Below are 20,620 nucleotides of genomic sequence, written 5' to 3'. Positions count from 1 at the left end.
CACTAATTACTTTCTGAAATTTGCCTATTCTGGATATTTCAGATAAATAGACTCATACAATATGTAGTCTTTTGTGACTGGCTTCTTTCACATAGTGTGATGTTCAAGGTTCATCCATGTAGTGTGTGTATCAGTACTTCATTACTTTTATTACTTTCGATGGCTGAATAATATGGGCATTTGTGTTGTTTCCACTCTGGCTATTATGAATAGTGCTGCTATGAACAATTTGTGTACTAGTTTTTGCATGCATGTATGTTTTCATTTTTCTTAGGTATACACCTAGGACTGAAATTGCTGGTTCATATAGTAACTCTATATCTTTATCTTTTTAAGGAACTTCTGGAATGTTTTTCCAAGGCAGCTGCTTCATTTTAAATTCCCATTAACAATGTATGAGGGGTTCAGTTTCTCCACATCCTCACCAGCACTTGTTATCTGACTTTTTGATTCTAGCCATCTTAATAGGTGTGAAGTGGTAAGTCATTTTGGTTTTGATTTGCATTTCCCCAAGGACTGATGATGCTGATCATATTTTTATGTGCTTTTGGACCTTTTGTTTATCTTCTTTGGAGAAATGTCTATTCAAATCCTTTGCCCATTTTTAAATTGTGTTAATTGTATTTTTATTAGTTACTTGTTAAGTATTCTTTACATATTCTGGATACAAGTCCTTGTCAGAACTGAATTTTTTTTTTTTTTTTTTTTTTTTTGCGGTACGCGGGCCTCTCACTGCTGTGGCCTCTCCCGTTGCAGAGCACAGACTCTGGACGCGCAGGCTCAGCGGCCATGGCTCACGGACCCAGCCGCTTCGCGGCATGCGGGATCTTCCCGGACCAGGGCACGAACCCGTGTCCCCTGCATCAGCATGCGGACTCTCAACCACTGCGCCACCAGGGAAGCCCCTCCTTTTACTTTTTTATACATAGGAACAGTTTTCCAATTTTGCAATCTTAGTGTAATTGTAACAGCTCTGTTCCTCCTCAGAACAAAACTTAAGAAATATTTCTACAGGTTGCTTCATCATCACACGATTATTTTTATGTTGTATAGTTTCAAACAGATGTAGTTATTTATTTACTTCTCTATTTTTAGCCATATTGTTTATATTCAACATTTTATTACTATATACAGTGTTTCAATAACTTTGTGAATATAACATTTGCATTTTTACATTCCCTCAATATAAAAATTACCAGCTTATTTGCTTTTTGTCATTGGTTACTTTGGTGAGACAAGTTACATTGAAGCTCTGCATCTTATAACAAAATTTCTAAAGAGGTGAGGAATGAATGTGGGTTAGGACTAGAGATAGAAGTTTATGAAGTATTTTCAGACATAGATTGAATAGAAACCAGAGGGTGTAACGAAGAATTAAGAATTGAAAGAATGATGTTTATACTCTGTTTTGCTTTTCTTTATAACGCGTATCAATTCCCAGTATATATTAGTACCTTTTTTTTTCCTATTAAATTTCTCCCATAATAAAATGTCAGCTCCACGGGTGGGGATTTTTGCACGTTCACAGTTGCGTCCCCAGCATCTACAACAGTGCTTGGCACACAGTAGGCGCTCAATAAGTGGCGAATGAAAGGATAGGGAGGACAGAAGAAACAGAGAGCAAAGAAAGAAATCCCGAGCACATTATCTCTTAACTACGCCCGCATCCTCCCGGGGTCTCCCCCTCCAGCGGGCCCCAGCCCTCACACCCAGCCTCAACCAGCTGCGTTTTTCCAGCACCGGGCCTGGAGCCCCACCTGCTGCGCCCGGGCGCGGGCCCGACCACCGCGCATGCGCAACACAGCCGCGTCCGCTATTCGCGGCCGACGCGTGCACCGAGCCTGGACGCCTCCGCGACGCGAGCAAGCTGCACCTGCGCAGTTCGAGCCGGCCAATCCAGGTCCGGGCTGGATTCGGTGGCGGGGGCGGTGGGTCGGACGGCCTGAGAGGGCGGGGCGAGTGCGAGTTCTGGGTCGCAAGGTCGGGGTGTTTAAGGAGTGTGGCAGAGACGACGCGAAAGGACGAGGCAGGAAGCAGCTGTCTGCCCGGCCCGCCGCGGCGAGCAGTCCCAGGATGCTCCGCGCCGCACCGCGCCTGGCCCCGGACTCCATTTCCCAGCAGCCACTGCGGCTGGCGCCGACAGCCTGCCCGAGCGCTTTGGCCCCTTTGTGAGTCCGCCCGTCGGGCCCGAGATCGAGTCCACGCCCCGGCCGCAGAGCGCTCAGCTCCCAGCCTCCGCGAACGGTGCGGAACGAAGTGCCGACTCTCGGGGAGAAGGCGGTGAGGAGCCCGGGGTGGGTGCGCGCGCCTGGGCAGGCCTGTCGGGCGGGAGCGGGCGTGTGAGGGGGCCTGTGACGGTGGGAGCCTGGGTCCGGTGTGTGTGACCGTGTTTGAACAGAGTGAAGCCGTGTGACAGTGTGTGAGGCTGTGCGGGACCGAGGGAGAATGTGTGACAGTGTCTGAGAATGTGACAGGGAAACCGTGTCACTGTGTGTGAACAGTGTGACCGTGTATGGGACCGTGTGTTACAGTGTCACTGTGTGTGTGACCTTGTGTATGGGGCTCTGTGAGACGGTGTGTGAACAGAATTTGAGAATGTGTGTGACAGTTTCTGTAACAGTGAACGTGCAGCTGTGTTCACGTGAGACTGCTTGAGATTGTGTGACCCTAGGAGTGTGTGACAGTATATGGCACCATGTGTCATCATGTCAGTGACTGTGTGACTCACTGCGAGGGGTGGGCAAGCTACAGCTCGGGAGCATGTCCACAGTCTGCCAGGGGAGCTGCCAGCATGAGGGTTTGTGTGGTGGCTGGGAGGCTGTGTGGATGCTTTGGGAGGCCAGTGTGCTCCAGGATTTGGGAGACTTGTAGCGGGAAGACCGAGATTGAGATGAAGGGGAAGAGATGGGGTTTACGGAGAGGAGAGTGGGAGAGGGGAAGAGAGCTGGAGAGGAGGAGAAAGCCTCGGGCCTGGAGAGCAAAAGACTGAGCTGCTGGACCTTAGTCCTCTCTGGCACAGAAGGTCTTTCCGTTCCTCTCCTAGTGAGGAATCGAAGAGAAAAAAGGACGGGGAGACCTACTGTGTGCTACTTATGAAAATAAATGATTGAATGATATTTATTGCACACAAAGGATGACCAGGTACTGCGCTAAATGCTTGAAGTGGATCATCTTATGACCCTCCCAACCGTTGATAGAGAGTAGGTACTACTCTGTTGATGAGGAAATTGAGGTTTGGAATAGAGGCTGCAGAGCCAGTTGAGTGGTGGATCGGATGTTTGAGCATTCTGATCCACAAACCTAGTTGTTCTTACCACTAAGTTATGCTGCTTCTGAGATAATTTCTTTACTCTCCAAGGCAGTGAAGTTTAGTGGAAAATAATTAATGATTAAGGGGTTGCAGTGACTGTTTCTGCATATCCCTCCCCGCAGCCCCTTCTGAGGAAATTTCTTAGAAAAGTTGAGAGATTGGTTTTCAGGTGCATTTTATTATAAGCCAGGACCAGAAGCAATATGTTCTTTTTGGTCCAGTGTCTTCCAGACCACATGATCCCTCCGATGCCTACTCTGTGTAAAGATGCTTTCTCTGAGGCATTCACTTTGTAGTTTTATCTCTCATCTTTGTAGAAAGGGTGGGGACACATTTCATTTCAACGTCATCATCTGGTGGAAAGACTAACGAGTCAGACCTGGATTCCAGTTGGGCTCAATTACTTAATTACCATGAGGCGTTGGATGATTTCACTGATGAATAGCCTTCATGTGTGAAGGGGGAAATTATCCTTATTTGGCAGTGCCATTCTGAAGGATAAATACTGTTACTTCTTATAAATATAAACGAGGTATCTTAAGCACAGAAAGTTTATGTTGCATGTTGAGATCTAAAGCACGTGGGAGATTTAAGTGGAGTATAATCTATAAAAATATTGAATCACTATGTTGAACACCTGAAACTAATATAACACTATAAATCAACTATACTTCAAAAAATAAAGCACATAGGTGAAAGAATTATAAATTTAGATAGGAATGACCAATGCAGTGACACCTCGTATCTACTTCTGTGGTTGGGGAGAAGTGCACAGAGAAGGAAAGGAGAGTATCTAGGCTGGTGATGCTGGGAGCTGAGGGCAGGCCCAGCATTTCATGTTTTCTTTCTCCCTCTCCAGCTCTGTTTTCTCTGGACACTGCCCTTCTCCCAAAGAGAAGCCAGAAGGAGGAGGACAGAAGGGCTGTCCTAAATTCTTAAAGCCATGCCTGAGGTAAGGAAGCTTTTCTACTCTCTTCTCTGAAATGCCTTGTTTTTCAGATTTTATATGAACATTTTGCTTTTCTTCTGAAATTTCCCATTCTAAAATTCCATTCATTCAGTGACCTGGTCCTCATGTTCTCCAGTCTAGTAAAAGGAGGTCCCCCAAAACCCACTGAGCCTCCTTTTTTTTTTCTCAGCCAGAATTTTCATCTTCATTCAAGAAACAGTTTAACACTTCCTGCGGGTTAAGTGTTCTGTTGGGAGGTCTCAAGAGGCAAAAATACACTCCTTGGTGGAATCTGAAAGTCTTCCCTGTAGGGAAGTGAAGTGATTCACTGAGGTCAAGGTGGGTGTTCAGATGTGACCAACAGTTTAGAGCTTTTCCACAGACCTGGGTTTGAAAAGTAGACAGGGACTACTTGGGGAAGTCTTAGTTGTAGTATTGACACATGACAGGGTTGCTTGCTCAAGGTGATTTTGAGGAGTGGGATTTGTTTTGTCTTGAGTATTAAAGTGTGGGTCAGCTAGGGCAGGAGTGTTTTTCAGGCATTCTGTAGGCACTGAAGAGTAGGATTCCATGGGGGTAATGAGGTCCTGTTCTAGGGATATCCTGACTTAGTAGCTGGTTACAGCTAAAATATTCTAGATCATGCAGTAAAGATTAGAGGAGTTAATATGGAAAAATAGCAGGGAATTTTTTGAAAAAGGAGAATAGTAGGGAGTATTGAATCTACATAAAAGAATGGCTAAATACATCTGTAATAACAAATCATAAATAGTAAATAACAAAAATAGTATAGAATGAGAGCCAGAAGAAATAAATGAAAAAATCAGCATATAATATCCAGAAACAAATGCAAATATAAATAAGAATAGAAAATATTCATTCACTGAACATATAGTTATTAAAGACTTACTGTATATTAACTGCTGGCAATACTGTGGTGAAAAAAATACTGTCTTCATGGAATTCAATGTCTATTAGTTTGTTTATTACATAATAACGTAATGATGTTATTTTAAATCCGTGGAGAAGAGCTGGAGTATTCATTTAGAAAAAAATTTTCTTCCTCATACTTTGAGGTTAAATACATTTTGTAGGTTAAACATAAAAAATAAAACCATACAAAATACTATATCTTTTTATTTTCTTACATCTTGAGAAGATGACTCAGAAGCAGAAATCACCTAGAGAAGCACTGTGATGATTGATGATAAAAGTGCTCTATGTTTGCACTGCCCAATACAGTAGCAACTAGCCACATGTGGCTGTGGAGCACTTGTATGTACTAGTGTGACTGAAGAACTGAATTTTTAAATGTTAATTGATTTAGATTTAAATAACCACATGTGGCTAGTAGCTAGTGTATTAGACAGCAAAGATGTAGGTTCATAAAATGATAAAGCCAGGAAGAAAATTACGGGTGATCTTGTCTAAGACACTTGTTTTACAAATGAGGAAAAAGCCAAGGAAGGAAAGTGATGTATACACATCACTAGTTAGTGACTGTCAGATGTAGGAAGTTGTACTATATATTGAGGGTCAGTAACACACATGATGGTGAGAGATTTAAAGAGGGTGGTAGAAAATAATGAAGGACTCTAGGGAGCAGTGTGCTCAGTGTGATGGAACACATTATTTCACTCCTTTGCCCAGAAACTTTGTTCGCTTCCCATTTTACTTGGAATGAAGTCCAGTTTCCTTACCTGGGCCTATAAGGTCCTACATGATCCAGCTCCTGGCTACCCCAGACCTCATTTTCCACAAGTCTTTACTGCTCTCTGTTCCAGTCACACTGGTCAACTTGCTGTTCCTCAAATGTTCCAAGCTACCTTCTATTTCTAAACCTTTGCGTTTGCTCCTCCCTCTTCTGTAATTCTTCCCTAGATGATGACATGGCTGGCTCTCCCACTTTATGTATTGACAGATTTTTGTTCAAAAATCACCTCTTTGTTAAGTTTTACATTACTTTTTTTAAAAATAAATTTATTTTTATTTATTTATTTTTGGCTGTGTTGGGTCTTCATTGCTGCGTGCGGGCTTTCTCTAGTTGTGGCGAGCGGGGGCTACTCTTCGTTGCGGTGCACGGGCTTCTCATTGTGGTGGCTTCTCTTGTTGGGAGCACGGGCTCTAGGTGCGTGGGCTTCAGTAGTTGTGGCGTGCAGGCTAAGTAGTTGTGGCTTGTGGGCTCTAGAGCGCAGGCTGAGTAGTTGTGGCACACAGGCTGAGTTGCTCCATGGCATGTGGGATCTTCCTGAACCAGGGCTTGAACCCGTGTCCCCTGCATTGGCAGGCGGATTCTTAACCACTGCGCCACCAGGGAAGCCCTACATTACTTTATCTTACTTTATCTTACACAAACACTCCTGTAACTTTCAGTTACCTTACCTTGTTTTTTGTCATAGTATTTAATAGTACATGACACTGTATGACCATATGGGGTTTTTTTGTTTTTTTTAATTGGGGTATAGTTGCTTTACAATGTTGTGTTAGTTTCTCCTATACAGCAAAGTGAATCAGCTATACGTATACATATATCCCCTCTTTTTTGGATTTCCTTCCCATTTAGGTAGCCACAGAGCACTGAGTAGAGGTCCCTGTGCTATACAGCAGGTTCTCACTAGTTATCTGTTTTATACATGTTAGTGTATATATGTGTATGACCTTATGTTTAGTGTCTTTCTCCTCTGTTAGAATATTAACTCCACAAAGGGAGGGGCTGTATTCTGTTCACCTTTGTATTCCCAACTCTTAGAACAAAATAGGTAGTAGTCATTAGTAAATATTTGCCAAATTAATATATGAATCAACAAAGGAATGAATTTGTGAGACCAGGGCAGCAAGAGCCAGCAGGCAACCTCTTTTTTCCTGCCACTGAATTGGTAATGGAAGAAGGAGAAGGCAGAGGATATGATGTGTAGAACAGACAAAGCCCATCAGCCCAAATGCTCTTTCTGGGATGCCACCCCAGACCTCCTGAATCACAGTGCCTTGTGGTGCTCTAAAGATTATATTTAAAGTATGCCTCTTATAAACAGTATATAGTCTTTCTTTCTTTTTCTCTCCCCTGCGCTCACAGCCAGGCACTCGGCCCAGTGTGCCTCCCAATTCCCTATGCCTCTCATGATCCCTTGTGCCTCCCCCCAAAAAAGGTTGGCTGGTTTTTAAAAATCCAGTCTGATAATCTTGGTCTTTTTAAATAAGCGTTTAGTACATTTTCATTTAATGTATTATTAATATATTTGTGTTTAAGTATACCATGCTGCTATTTATTTTCTACTTATCCCATCTGTTCTTTCTTCCTTTATTTCTCCTTTTTTGCCTTCTTTTGGATAAATCAGTTTTTTTCCTAGTTATCTTAATTATACATTACTTTTATTATTCTTTTAGTGGCCACTCTAGGATATGTACCATTGCTTCTTATGTAATGATCTTCTTTCTTCTTTCTGTAATTTTCCTTCTAAATAATTAGTATTCTTGCCACTTTCTGAATAAGGTAAGTCCCCTATTATTAGTAGATATAATATTTTGGGGGACTTACCTTATTGAGTTTATAGTTTGGGGGCTCTTAGTTTCTTCCTGTGTTTTGATGCTTCCATTTTCCTTTTATTTCCATTTCCTTCCATTTTCTTTCTATGTGAAGAACCTTTATTGATATTTCTTTGACTACCGGTCAACACTTTACTCCCAGCCTGAATTATTTTTTCATTAGGTCCTATTCTGACTGGGTCAAAATAGTGTAAACTCTTTTCTGATGTTAAGTAAGTTTGGGAGATCCTAGTCTCAATGGAGAGAAAAACTTTTAGGAATATATTTTGAGAAAATAATAGAGACATTTATAGCATCATAGTGAGAAATTAAGATTCATATAACTGAAAATAAGCAAGGGGATAGTAAATAAGATATCACATATTTACATCATGTAATATTATCTAACAAGTGATGTTATAAGAAAATGAATATGTATAGATAATCATAGACATGTCTGTATAAGGAAACATTTGAACAAATATATACTAACTAAATTTTGATTGTTTCTAGGTCAGGTGCCATGGTAGGTAGGTGCTGAGGGTTGAGGACTTCCAGTTTTTTACCTTAGAAAGGGAGAAAAATTCACTGAGGGTAGAAATACCAGACATTTTTGTTTTTGTTCTCTTAAGCCATCACCATATTTTATAAATTTTATTTATTACTTTTTATTGACATAAAAATTGACATATTTTTTATTGACATTGATTTACAATGTTGTGTTAATTACTGCTGTACAGCAGAGTGATGAGTTATACATATATACATTCTTTATCTTCTTTTCCATTATGGTTTATCACAGGATATTGAATATAGTTCTCTGTGCTATACAGTAAGACTTTGTTGTTTATCCATTCTATATATAAAAGCTTAGATCTGCTAACCCCAACCTCCCACTTCATCCCTCCCCCAACTTCCTCCCCCTTGGCAACCCTCAGTCTGTTCTCTATGTCTGTGATTCTGTTTCTGTTTCATAGGTAGGTTCATTTGTGTCATATTTTAGATTTCACATATAAGTGATATCATATGGTATCTGTCTTTTTCTTTCTGAGTTACTTAGTATGATAATCTCTGCTTGCATACATGTTGCTGCAAATGACATTATTTCATTCTTTTTTATGGCTGAGTAGTATTTCAGTGTATATATGTACCACATCTTTATCCATTCATCTGTTGATGGATATTTAGGTTGTTTCCATGTCTTGGCTATTGTGAATACTGCTGCTGTGAACATAGGGGTGCATGTATCTTTTTGAATAATAGTTTTGTCTAGATATATGCCCAGTAGTGGGACTGCTGGATCATATGGTAATTCTATTTTTAGTTTTCTGAGGAACCTCCATACTGTTCTCCATAGTGGCTGCACCAACTTACATTCCCACCAACAGTGTAGGAAGTTTCCCTTTTCTCCACACCCTCTCCAGCATTTGTTTTGTAGATATTTTAATGATGGCTATTCTGACTGGTGTGAGGTGGTACCTCATTGTAGTTTTGATTTGCATTTCTCTAATAATTAGCGATGTTAAGCATCTTTTCATGTGCCTACTAGCCATCTGTATTTCTTCTTTGGAGAAATGTCTAGGTCTTCTGCCCATTCTTCTGTTGGGTTATTTGTTTTTTTGGGTTGTATGAGCTGTGTGTATAATTTGGAAATCAAGCCCTTGTTGCTCGCATCATTTGCAAATATTTTCTCCCATCCTGTAGGTTGTCTTTCCGTTTTGTTTATGGTTTCCTTTGTTGTGTAAAAGCCTGTAGGTTTGATTAGATCCCATTTGTTTATTTTTGTTTTTATTTCTATTGCCATGGGACACTGACCTAAGAAAACATTGGTACAATTTATGTCACAGATTGTTTTGCCTGTGTTATCTTCTAAGAGTTTTATGGTGTCATGTCTTATGTTTAAGTCTTTAAGCCATTTTGAGTTTATTTTTGTGTGTGATGGGAGGGTGTGTTCTAACTTCATTGATTTACATGCAGCTGTCCAGATTTCCCAACACCACTTGTTGAAGAGAATGTCTTTTTCCCATTGTATATTCTTGCCTCCTCTGACAAAGATTAATTGACCATAGGTGTGTGGGTTTATTTCTGGGCTCTCTTCCATTCCATTCATCCATATGTCTGTTTTACTGCCAGTACCACACTGTTTTGATTACTCTAGCTTTCTAATATTGTCTGAACTCTGGGAGAGTTATGCCTTCTACTTTGTTCTTTTTCTTCAGGATTGCTTTGGCAATTCTGGGTCTTTTATGGTTCCGCATGAATTTTAGGATTATTTTTTCTAGTTCTGTGAAAAATGTCATGGGTAATTTGATAGGGATCACATTAAATCTGTAGATTGCTTTGGGTAGTATGACCATTTTAACAACATTAATTCTTCCAATCCAAAAGCATGAGATATCTTTCCATTTCTTTGAATCATCTCAGTTTCCTTCATCAGTGTTTTATAGTTCTCAGTGTATAAGTTTCATCTGCTTGGTGAGGTTTATTCCAAAGTAATTTATGTTTTGAGTTGCAATTTTAAAAGATTTTTTTTTACATTCCCTTTCTCATATTTCATTGTTGGTATAAAGAAATGCAACCGATTTCTGTACATTAATGTATCTTGCCACCTTGCCAAATTCGCTTATCTGTTCTAGTAGTTTATGTGTGGACTGTTTAGGGTTTTCTATATGTAGTATCATATCATTTGCATATAATGACAATTTTACCTCTTCCCTACCAATCTGGATATCTTTTTTTAAAAAATTTATTTATTTTTATTTTTGGCTGCACTGCATCTTTGTTGCTGTGCGCTGGCTTTCTCTAGTTGTGGCGAGCGGGGGCTTTGTTGTTGTGCGCGGGCTTCTCATTGTGGGGGCTTCTCTTGTGGAGCACAGGCTCTAGGTGCACAGGCTTCAGTGTTTGTAGCACGCAGGCTCAGTAGTCGTGGCTGGCGGGCTCTAGAGTGCAGGCTCAGTAGTTGTGGTGCACAAGCTCACCTGCTTTGCAGCATGTGGGATCTTCCCCGACCAGAGCTCGAACCCATGTCCCCTGCATTGGCAGGCGGATTCTTAACCACTGTGCCACCAGGGGAGCCCTAATCTGGGTATCTTTTATCTCTTTTTCTTATCTGATTGCTGCAGCTAGGACTTCCAATAGTGTTGAATAGAAGAGGTGAGAGTGGGCATCCTTGTCTTGTTCCAGATTTTAGCAGGAATGCTTTCAGCTTTTCACTGTTGAGTATTATATTGGCTGTGGATTTGTCATAAAGAGCTTTTATTATCTTGAGGTATTTTCCCTCTATACCCGTTTTGATAAGAGTTTTTATCATGAATGGATGTTGAATTTGTCAAATGCCTTTTCTACATCTATTCAGAAGACCATGTGGGTTTTGGCTTTTCTTTTATAATTGTTTGTAGTATTCCCTTATGGTTTTTTGTATTTCTGTGGTGTCAGTTGTTATGTTTCCTTTTTCATTTCTTATTTTGTTTAATGAAATAAGTTCTCTCTTCCTCCTTGAAGAGCTTGGTTGAGAGGTTTGTCAATGTTGTTTATCCTTTCAGAGAACCAGCTCTTAGTTTTATTGATTTTTTCTATTTTTTAAATGTCTTTTATTTATTTCCTCTCTGATCTTTATTGTTTCATTCTTTCTGCTGACTTTAGGTTTTGTTTGTTCTTCTTTTTCTAGTTCTTTGTGGTAGGTTAGGTTGTTTGAGATTTTTCTTGTTTTTTGAGGAAAGCCTGTATTGCTATGAACTTCTAAGAACTGCTTTTGTTGCATTCCATAGATTTTGTATGGTTGTGTTTTCATTGTCATTTGTCTCAAGGTATTTTTAAATCTCTTTGATTTCCTCACTGACCCATTGGATTTGTAGTACCATGTTGTTTAGTCTCCATGTAATCCTTTTTTTCTCATTTATTTTTCTGTGGTTAATTTCTAGTTCCATGCTGTTGTGGTCAGGAAAGATGCTTGAGATAATTTCTATACTCTTAAGTTTGTTGAGGCTTGTTTTATGCCCTAGTATGTGGTCAGTTCTAGAGAATGTTCCATGTGCACTTGAAAAGAATGTGTATTCTGGTATTTTTGGATGTAACGTACTGAAAATATCAATTAAGTCTAACTGTTCTGTTGTATCATTTAGTATCTCTTGTCTTATTGATTCTCTATCTGGAAGATCTGTCCATTGATGTGAATGGGGTGTTAAAATATCCTATTATTATTGTAGTCTTCTCAATTTCTGCCTTTATTTCTTTTTCTTTTTTATAAATTTATTTATTTATTTATTATTTATTAGCTGCTTTGTGTCTTCATTGCCGCACATGGGCTTTCTCTAGTTGTGGCGAGTAGGAACAGGGGTTACTCTTTGTTGCGGAGCATGGGCTCTTGGCAGACAGACTTCCGTAATTGTGGTGCATGGGCTCAGTAGTCGTGGCTCTCAAGTTCTAGAGTGCAGGCTCAGTAGTTGTGGTGCATGGGCTTAGTTGCTCCATGGCATGTGGGATCTTCCTGGAACAGGGCTCAAACCCATGTCCCCTGCATTGGCAGGTGGATTCTTAACCACTGCACCATCAGGGAAGTCCCTCTCCCTATATTTCTGTTAGTATTTGTTTTACGTACATGGGTGTTCCTATATTAGGTGCATATATGTTGACGTAAAATCCTCTTGTATTGATCCTTTTTTCATTATATAGTATTCTTCTTTATCTTTATGGCTTTTGTCTTAAAGTCTATTTTATCTGATATGAGTATTGCAACCCCACTTTCTTGTCATTTCCTTTTGCATGAAATATCTTTTTCCATCCCCTCACTTTCAATCTCTATGTATCCTTTGCCCTAAAGTGGGTCTCTTGTAGGCAGCATATTGTAGGCTCTTTGTTTTTTTTTTTTTCCAATCTGCCACTCTGTGTCTTTTGATTGGAGGATTTAGTCCATTGACAGTTACGGTAATTACTGATATTTATTTATGTATTTACTGATAGATATGTATTTATTGAAAACCTTGTTTTCCTGTTGATTTTATGTTTCTTCTTTGTCCCTTATTTTTCCTTTTGTGGTTTCATGATTTTCTTTGGTATTATACTTATGTTCTCTTCTTTTTGGTTTTTGTGAATCTACTGTATGTTTTTGATTTGTGGGTACCCTATTTTTCAAGAATGTTAACCCCTTCCTATATCTACTTGCCTTAGACTGGTAGTTATATAGGCTGAAACACATTCATTCTAGGAAAGAAAAAGAATCCACACTTTTTTACTCTCCTCCCCCACATTTTATGATTTTGATGTCCTGTTTTACATCTTGTTCATCCTTTTGCTGTTCGTTGTGGTTACCATCATTTTCACACAAATTTTTGGATTTTTTTTTTTGTCTGTGTCCTGGCTTTAAATTTAATGTAAATTTAAGTAATTTACTTTCCAATTGTGATGTTTTTTTCTTTCCTATAGATTCTTCTTTTCTATTTAGAGAAGACCTTTCAATGTTTCCTTTAGAATAGATTTAGTATTTTAGTTTTTGTGAGTCTGAGAAATTCTTTATCTCTCTTTCTATTTTAAATGATAATCTTGCTAGGTAGAGTATCCTAGGTTGTATATTTTTCCCTTTCAGGACTTTGAATATATCTTGCCACTCCCTTCTGGCCTGCAGCATTTCTGTAGAGAAATCACCTGGTAGCCTTATGGGGGTTTCCTTGTAATGAACTCTTTGTTTTCCTCTTGCTGCCTTTAGAATTCTCTCTTTAACTTTTGCTCTTTTTATTGTAATATGTCTTGGTGTAGGTCTGTTTTGGTTTATCTTACTTGGGACCCTCTGTGCTTCCTGTACCTGGATATGTGTTTCCTTCTTTAGGTTTGGGAATTTTTTTTTTTTTTTTTTTTTTTTTTTTTGTGGTACTCGGGCCTCTCACTATTGTGGCCTCTCCCATTGCGGAGCACAGGTTCTGGATGCGCAGGCTCAGCGGCCATGGCTCACAGGCCTAGCCACTCTGCAGCATGTGGGATATTCCCGGACCAGGGCATGAACCTGTGTCCCCTGCATCGGTAGGCAGACTCTCAACAACTGCACCACCAGGGAAGCCCCATTGGGAATTTTTCAGACATAATTTTTTCAAATACATTTTTGATCCCCTTTTTCTTCTCCTTCTGGAATCCCCATTATGTGTAGATTGGCATGGTTTATATTATCCCATAGGTCTCTTATATTGCTTTCATTTTTTTTATTTGGCTTTCTGTCTGCTGTCCTTGTTGGGTGATTTCCATTATTCTATGTTCCAGGTCACTTATTCATTCTTCTGCATCATTCATTCTGCTATTCATTGCCCTTAGCTTTCATCTCTGCAGATGAGTTTTCTGATTTTTTGTGGTTCCTCTGTATAGTTTCTAGTTCCCTTTTACAGTACTCTGCATTTCTGTCAATAGCTTTTCTTACTCCTCCAGTATTTTCATTATCTCCTTTTTGAAATCAGTGTCTATTAGAATGAAGAGGTCTGTTTCACTGTTTGTTCTTTCAGGGGAATGCTCTTGGTCTTTTAACTGGGAGTGGTTCCTCTGCTGTTTACCAACCAGTGTGGAAGGATTTCAATATTTGACAAGTCAGTTCAGCTGTTTAGGTCATCTACATATCAGCTCAGCTTACGAGTAGATTTTGCTCCGTGACATGCCAAACCTGTGAAGCATATACCAAATCAGTCAGCAAGCCTTGATAAGTCTGAAGCGGATTTACCACATTAGGAAGAATGCCCATTTTCAATTTCTAGGGAGCAGACTAGGTCATCTTCCATGCTATCAAGATCCTTAATGTAACATACAGTGGTATTTAAAGAGCTATGTTTTAACATTTAAAAAACTCTTGCTCATTAGATGTGCACAATTGGGTATGTTCCTCTAGTGAGAGTTGTAGGTATTTTTTGATGGCACTTCATTATCACATTTGAAATGTTCATTCTTTAACTTAATCAGTAGTACTTAAAATTACTATTATTTTGTCTTTTAGGTAGCATGATAAGTTACCAGCTGTCTTTGAAACTTAGTGATGTTGTCCGAGCTGTTATGTAATCTTTTGTTGTCCCTGATTGTTCTCCGTAATGACATATATTGTTTGTTATATTTTTGCAAAATCACCATAAAACTTTACTGTTTTTATTATATCTGTATTTAATTTTAGAAAACCAGTTATAAGCATCAAATATATTTTAATATATACCTTATTGATATAGCTGGAACATTGACCATTCCATTATAGAATTTGGGAAAATGCTGGTTTAGACCATGTATGTCCTGTAAGGCATAACTCATGTTTCTGCCTCCTCTTTGAAGCCTTTTTCACTGCCCCAGTCTATCCTTATTTTCCATATTGAGAAATGCTCTAGCATTTAGTATGAATAACATTTTACACTTGATTGTTTACAGTGTTCTGTTATTGCCAATTTCTGTGTGTATCTTTTCTCCATCAGTAGAGACTCTGAAATTGTATACTTTCCATGACAGAATAGCAACACTAAGCACAGAGAAGTTGTCTAGCAATTACTTGACATGTGTTGCTCAGAACTCAAGATACTGACAGAAAATTTCACTACCTATAGTATTTCTCTCCAGAAGTAAAGACAATTTAATTTTTTAAACTATGCTCATGCGAGGGTAAGAACACTAGTTGAGCAAGAATATGTTTATGTCATTTCAGGATTTGGTGACATTTGGGGATGTGGCTGTAGATTTCTCTCAAGAGGAGTGGGAATGGCTGAACCCTGCTCAGAGGAATTTGTACAGGAAAGTGATGTTGCAGAACTATAGGAGCCTGGTATCACTGGGTAAGGAGGTCTCCCTGTAATTCAGAATCTGCACGTAGGGCTGCTTTCCAATGTAATATTTGGGAAACCTCTGATATAGTTCGCTAAGTTTCTGATTTTTGTGCTCCCCCAGATAAATATAGTTTTGTAGAATTGGCAGCTTCATTAGACTGTCCATACAACTTCATCTTCCCCATTCTTCAGAATACTTCATCTCTTCCTCAGCTCCCTTCTATAATGGCCTCACCTTCCTGATGACCAAGCAACTTGATCTGATCTATGGGCCTGGCTAATTCCCCTTTTATTTCTTGTAAGCAGGAGTTTCAGTTTCTAAGCCAGATGTGATCTCATTATTGGAGCAAGGAAAAGAGCCCTGGATGGTGAAGAAGGAGGGGACAAGAGGAGCATGCCCTGGTGAGTGAGAGAGAACTAGGCAGGCAGAGGCCATTGCAAGGAAAAGCTCAGCTATTCTGGAAAGTTCCAGCTCATAATTGATGTTTCCTGGGTAGCCTGAAAAGGCTCAAGGCCTGGAAAGAAACACTGTGGTGTGTCTAGCGTGAGTTCCCCAACCTAACTCTCCTCACACATTATGTGTGTATATTTTCTCTCACACATAACTGTCTTCTCTGATAACATTTTCTTATTCTCTGGATGCAGATGTCACAGTTATCTCCTTGTCCTTGCTTTTTAGTTTTACACACATTGCTCCATTCTATGTTTAAAAATCCAGACAGAGCAATGCATATTTTTTCCTCTTTGGTCACTCATTCCTTTCAGATTGAAGGATTGATTCATTTACTTATTCACTTGATTCACTGAATTTCTACTTTCATAAAATCATTCTGCTCAATTTTTAGGATTATTCAGAGGTTTATAAACCATCAAAGAAAAGATAAAGCATTTCCAGTTGTATTTTCAAGTCTGGGTAACTGGAAAGTGATAGCATTTAATAGAAACAAGTCAGAAGAAAGAACAGGTTGGTAGAGGAAAAGATGAATTTGGCTTGGGACAGTAAGAGACTTATTTTTAAGAGATGGGGAGATTGCCAAGGGAAGATATGCAATGTATGATTGGAGGGAGATGGAGGCTAAGAAGAAAAAGTCTGATTTAGAGATGTTAGTGTGAAGGAATGAGGTCATAGTCTTCAAGTTTGAGAGAAAAGTCCTGGTACTTGGACCTTTGACAACTTTCTCAATGTCCTCTCTGGTAAATAACCTCCCTATAGTTTCTTCCTTGGGTTAAATTATATAAATTTAAATTTTTCTAGTTAGTTACCCTTTTCATTTAGGTTACAGATTTATTTCTATGAACCTGAGCATAATAATCGCTTATAATTGTTTTTCTTTTATATCTGGTAATTTCCAATTTTAATTTATTTTACATAGCTGTTATTTAAAAAAAATTGTTTGCTACTCATTAGTCAATTTTGTTAATTTTTATTTATTTTTAAAATCCAGCTTTTGGATGTATCTGTTAAATATAAAATATAGTGTCATCATTCTTCTCTTTTCTAATTCTCTATTTTCTGTTTTTCTCTTTACTAATTCTTTCCATCTAATTTCCTTAGGTTTATTTTGTTTTCCATTTTGCTGAAAAAAACTTAAACTATTAATTTCATTTTCTCATTCACTAATGACATTATTAGGAGTTTTAATTTTCTTCTGAATATAGCTTTAGGTGACTTCCATAGATTCTGATATGTAGTTGTTTTTCTTATTTCCATTTCCTAGACAACCTATTTTTTTAAAAATTCCTTTTTACACAAGAGTTGTTTAAAAGTTTTCTTGTTTTATTGTATCTTGATCAAATTGTTTTATCATATTTGATCAGGATAGTAATTAGTACTAATTCTACTCTCTAACGATTTGAGGATTTTATATGTCCTAATATAGCATTAGTTTTCTTTAACGGTTCCATAGGTTCCAAGGTATAGTCTCTATTTTCAGTGTAAAGAGCTTATTACATGAGTTTCTTTTTTTATTATGTTACTAAAGTCTCTCTTTACTTAATCTTTCTTCATTCCATCTATAATTTGTTCTTTCTTATTTTTGGCTGCATTGGGTCTTAGTTGTGGCACGTGTGATCTTTCATTATTGCGCACAGGCTCTTCATTGTGGTGCTTGGGTTTCTCTCTAGTTGTGGCATGTGGGCTCAGTAGTTGTGGCATGCAGGCTCCAGAGTGCATGGGCTCTGTAGTTGTGGCACACAGGCTCTCTAGTTGTGGCATGCAGGCTCAGTAGCCACACGGCATGTGGGATCTTAGTTCCCCAACCAGGAACTAAGAAGGTGGATTCTTTACCACTGGACCACCAGGGAAGTCCCTATAATATTTTTCTTAATAACTAATTATTTACATACAGTAAATTGCATTCATATAAATTACACAATGTGATGAGTTCTGCCAGTTGTATATGTCCATGAAACCATCACCACAATCAAGACATAAAACGTTTCCGTCACCCCAGAATATAGCTTGTACCTCTATGCAGTTCATTCTTCTTCACTCCTGGCTCCAAACACTAATCTGATATTTGTCATTTTAGATTACTTTGCATTTAAACTAAATGGAATCATACCGTTATGTGTGGCTTATTTTGTCATCAAAATTATTTTGAAAATCATATTGTTTCATATATAAATAATTTACTCCTTTTGTTTCTGAGTAGCAGTCTATTGTATAGATGTTCCACACTTTTTCCATTCACCTGTTGATGCACTTTTGGGTTGTTTGCAGTTTCGGGCTATATGAAGTGGTCACATACAGGACTTTGTGTGGACATACGTTTTCATTTCTCTTAGGTAAATATCTGAAAGTGGAAAAACTGAGTCATATGACAGGAATATGTTTAAATTTTTAAGAAACTGCCAGATAGTTTTCTAAAGAGATTGTATCATCTTCATTCCCACCAGCACTGTAGAAGAGTTCCAGTTGCTCTACATCCTCACCATACCTTGGTGAGGTTTTTTCTTTTTTAAAATAATTTTATTGAAGTATAGTTGATTTACAATGTTCTGTTAATTTTTGCTGTGCAGCAAAGTGATTCAGTTACATATATATATTCTTTTCCATTATGGTTTATCACAGGATACTGAATATAGTTTCCTGTGCTACACAATAGGACCTTGTTATTTATTCATCCTATATATTGATATAATACTTTGCATCTGCTAATCCCCAAATCCCAATCCTTCTCTCCCCCACCCCTCCTCCCCCTTGGCAAACACAAGTCTGTTCTCTAGATGAGTCTGTTTCTGTTTTGCAAATATATTCATTTGTATTGTATTTTAGATTCCACATATAAGTGATACCATATGGTATGTCTTTCTCTTTCTGACTTACCTGGCTTAGTATGATGATCTCTAGGTCCATCCATGTGCTGCAGATGGCATTATTTCATTCTTTTTTATAGCTGAGTAATATTCCATTATGTGTATGTATGTATGTATATATGTGTGTGTGTGTGTATGTATACACACACATATGTACCGTATCTCCTTTATCCATTCACCTGTTGATGGACATTTAGGTTGTTTCCATGTCTTGGCTATTGTACATAGTGCTGCATGTATCTTTTTGAATTATAGTTATGTCTGGATATATGCCCAGGAGTGGGATTTCTGGATCATATGGCAAGTCTAGTGTTTTGAGGAACCTCCATACTGTTTTCCATAGAGGCTGCATCAGTTTACATTCCCATCAACAATGTAGGAGGGTTCCCTTTTTGGTGAGCTATTTTTAGTTTTATCCATTCTAATGATTGTGTTATGGTATCTCGTAGTTTTAGTATGTATTTATCTGATGACTAATGATGTTGAGGATCTTTTCATGTGCTTATTGGCCATTCATATATCTATTATGAAGTATTTGTTCAAATCTTTTGCCCATGTTTTATTAGGTTGTTTTGTTATTATTGTAAAAGTTCTTAATACTGGTATACTTCATTTTATTGTGCTTCACTTTATTGTACTTCGCAGATATTGCACTTTTTACAAATTGAAGGTTTGTGGTGACCCTGCGTTGTCAGATGATGGTTAGTACTTTTTAGCAATAAAGTGCTTTTTAATTAAGGTATGTAAACTGATTTTTTTTTAGACTTAATGCTATTGCACACTTAATAGACTACAGTATAGTGTAAACATAACTCTTACATGCACTGGGAAACCAAAAAATTCGTGTGACTCGCTTAATTGCAACATTCATTTTATTGGGATGGCCTCGAACTGAACCCATGATACCTCTGAGGTATGCCTGTATAGTCCTGATACAAATTCTTTGTCATTTATGTGTATTGAGATATACGTACCAATTGTGACTTGTATTTTTATTTTCCTACTACTGTCTTTTGAACATCCAAAGTTTTCAATATTTGTTAAGTCCAAATTATTGCCTTGGTTTGTCCCTTTTGTGTCATATCTAAGAAAGTCTTGCTACCCGCAGGTCACAGACATTTTCTTCTGTGTTTTCACCTAGGAATTTTATCATTTTGGCTTTATATTTTGGTATATGTTCCATTGAGCCAATTTTTGTGCCTTGTGTGAGGTAAAGGTTGAAGTTCTTTTTTCTTTTTTCCCTATTTGTATATATAGTTTCTCCAGTACCCTTTCTTTTAAAGACTTTCCCTTCCCCATTATATTATCTTGTTGGTACCTTCACTGAAAATCATTTGACCGTATATGCATGCATTAAGTTCTAAACTCTGTCCTTTCACCAGTACCACACTGTCTTGATTACTGTAGGTTTATAGTAAATTTTGATATCAGTTCAATTTGTAAAATCACTTTGACTACTTTAATATATCATTTGCATTTCCATATAAATTCTAGGATGAAGTTGAGAATTTCTACCCAGAAATCCTCCTGGGGTTTTGTTTGGGATTGTGTTGAATCTATGTATCAGTTTGGAGAGAAATGACATCCTAATATCATTTTTTTTCAATTCCTGAGTATGGTTTATTTAGCCATTTTTTACAGTCTTAATTTCTCTTAGCAGTGTTTTGTCCTATCCAATGTAGTGGTCTTATATTTATAAGTATTATATTTATATAGCTATATACAAAAAATATACTTATATCTAAAATTTTT

At 38.2% G+C, this 20,620-nt stretch overlaps 1 protein-coding gene across 6 annotated transcripts in view; it reads left to right on the top strand.

Annotated features, from left to right (window-relative positions):
• Nucleotides 1-1,954: 1,954 nt before the first annotated feature.
• Nucleotides 1,955-20,620, top strand: part of ZNF583 (zinc finger protein 583) — a 22,867-nt gene continuing 4,201 nt past the window's right edge. Inside the window, exons 1-5 of one of the 6 annotated variants that reach the window (XM_079908822.1) lie at nucleotides 15,901-15,952; nucleotides 18,273-18,337; nucleotides 18,449-18,493; nucleotides 19,124-19,263; nucleotides 19,514-19,569. Coding sequence is in view for 2 of the 6 variants with exons in the window: in XM_079908818.1 (XP_079764944.1) it covers nucleotides 4,254-4,262; nucleotides 15,433-15,559; nucleotides 15,854-15,952 (235 nt within the window). In the remaining 4 variants the exon portion in view is untranslated. Of the gene's footprint in view, nucleotides 2,281-4,169; nucleotides 4,263-15,432; nucleotides 15,953-17,636; nucleotides 18,494-19,123; nucleotides 19,264-19,513; nucleotides 19,570-20,620 lie in introns of those variants that run through there. The other 5 variants (XM_079908819.1, XM_079908818.1, XM_079908820.1 and 2 more) reach the window with 5 other exon arrangements.

The sequence above is a fragment of the Stenella coeruleoalba genome (genome assembly GCF_951394435.1).
Source record: "Stenella coeruleoalba genome assembly, chromosome: 20".
Taxonomy (NCBI): domain Eukaryota; kingdom Metazoa; phylum Chordata; class Mammalia; order Artiodactyla; family Delphinidae; genus Stenella; species Stenella coeruleoalba.
The sequence above is the reverse complement of the archived record's forward strand: the minus strand, read 5'-3'. Positions and strand labels throughout refer to the sequence as shown.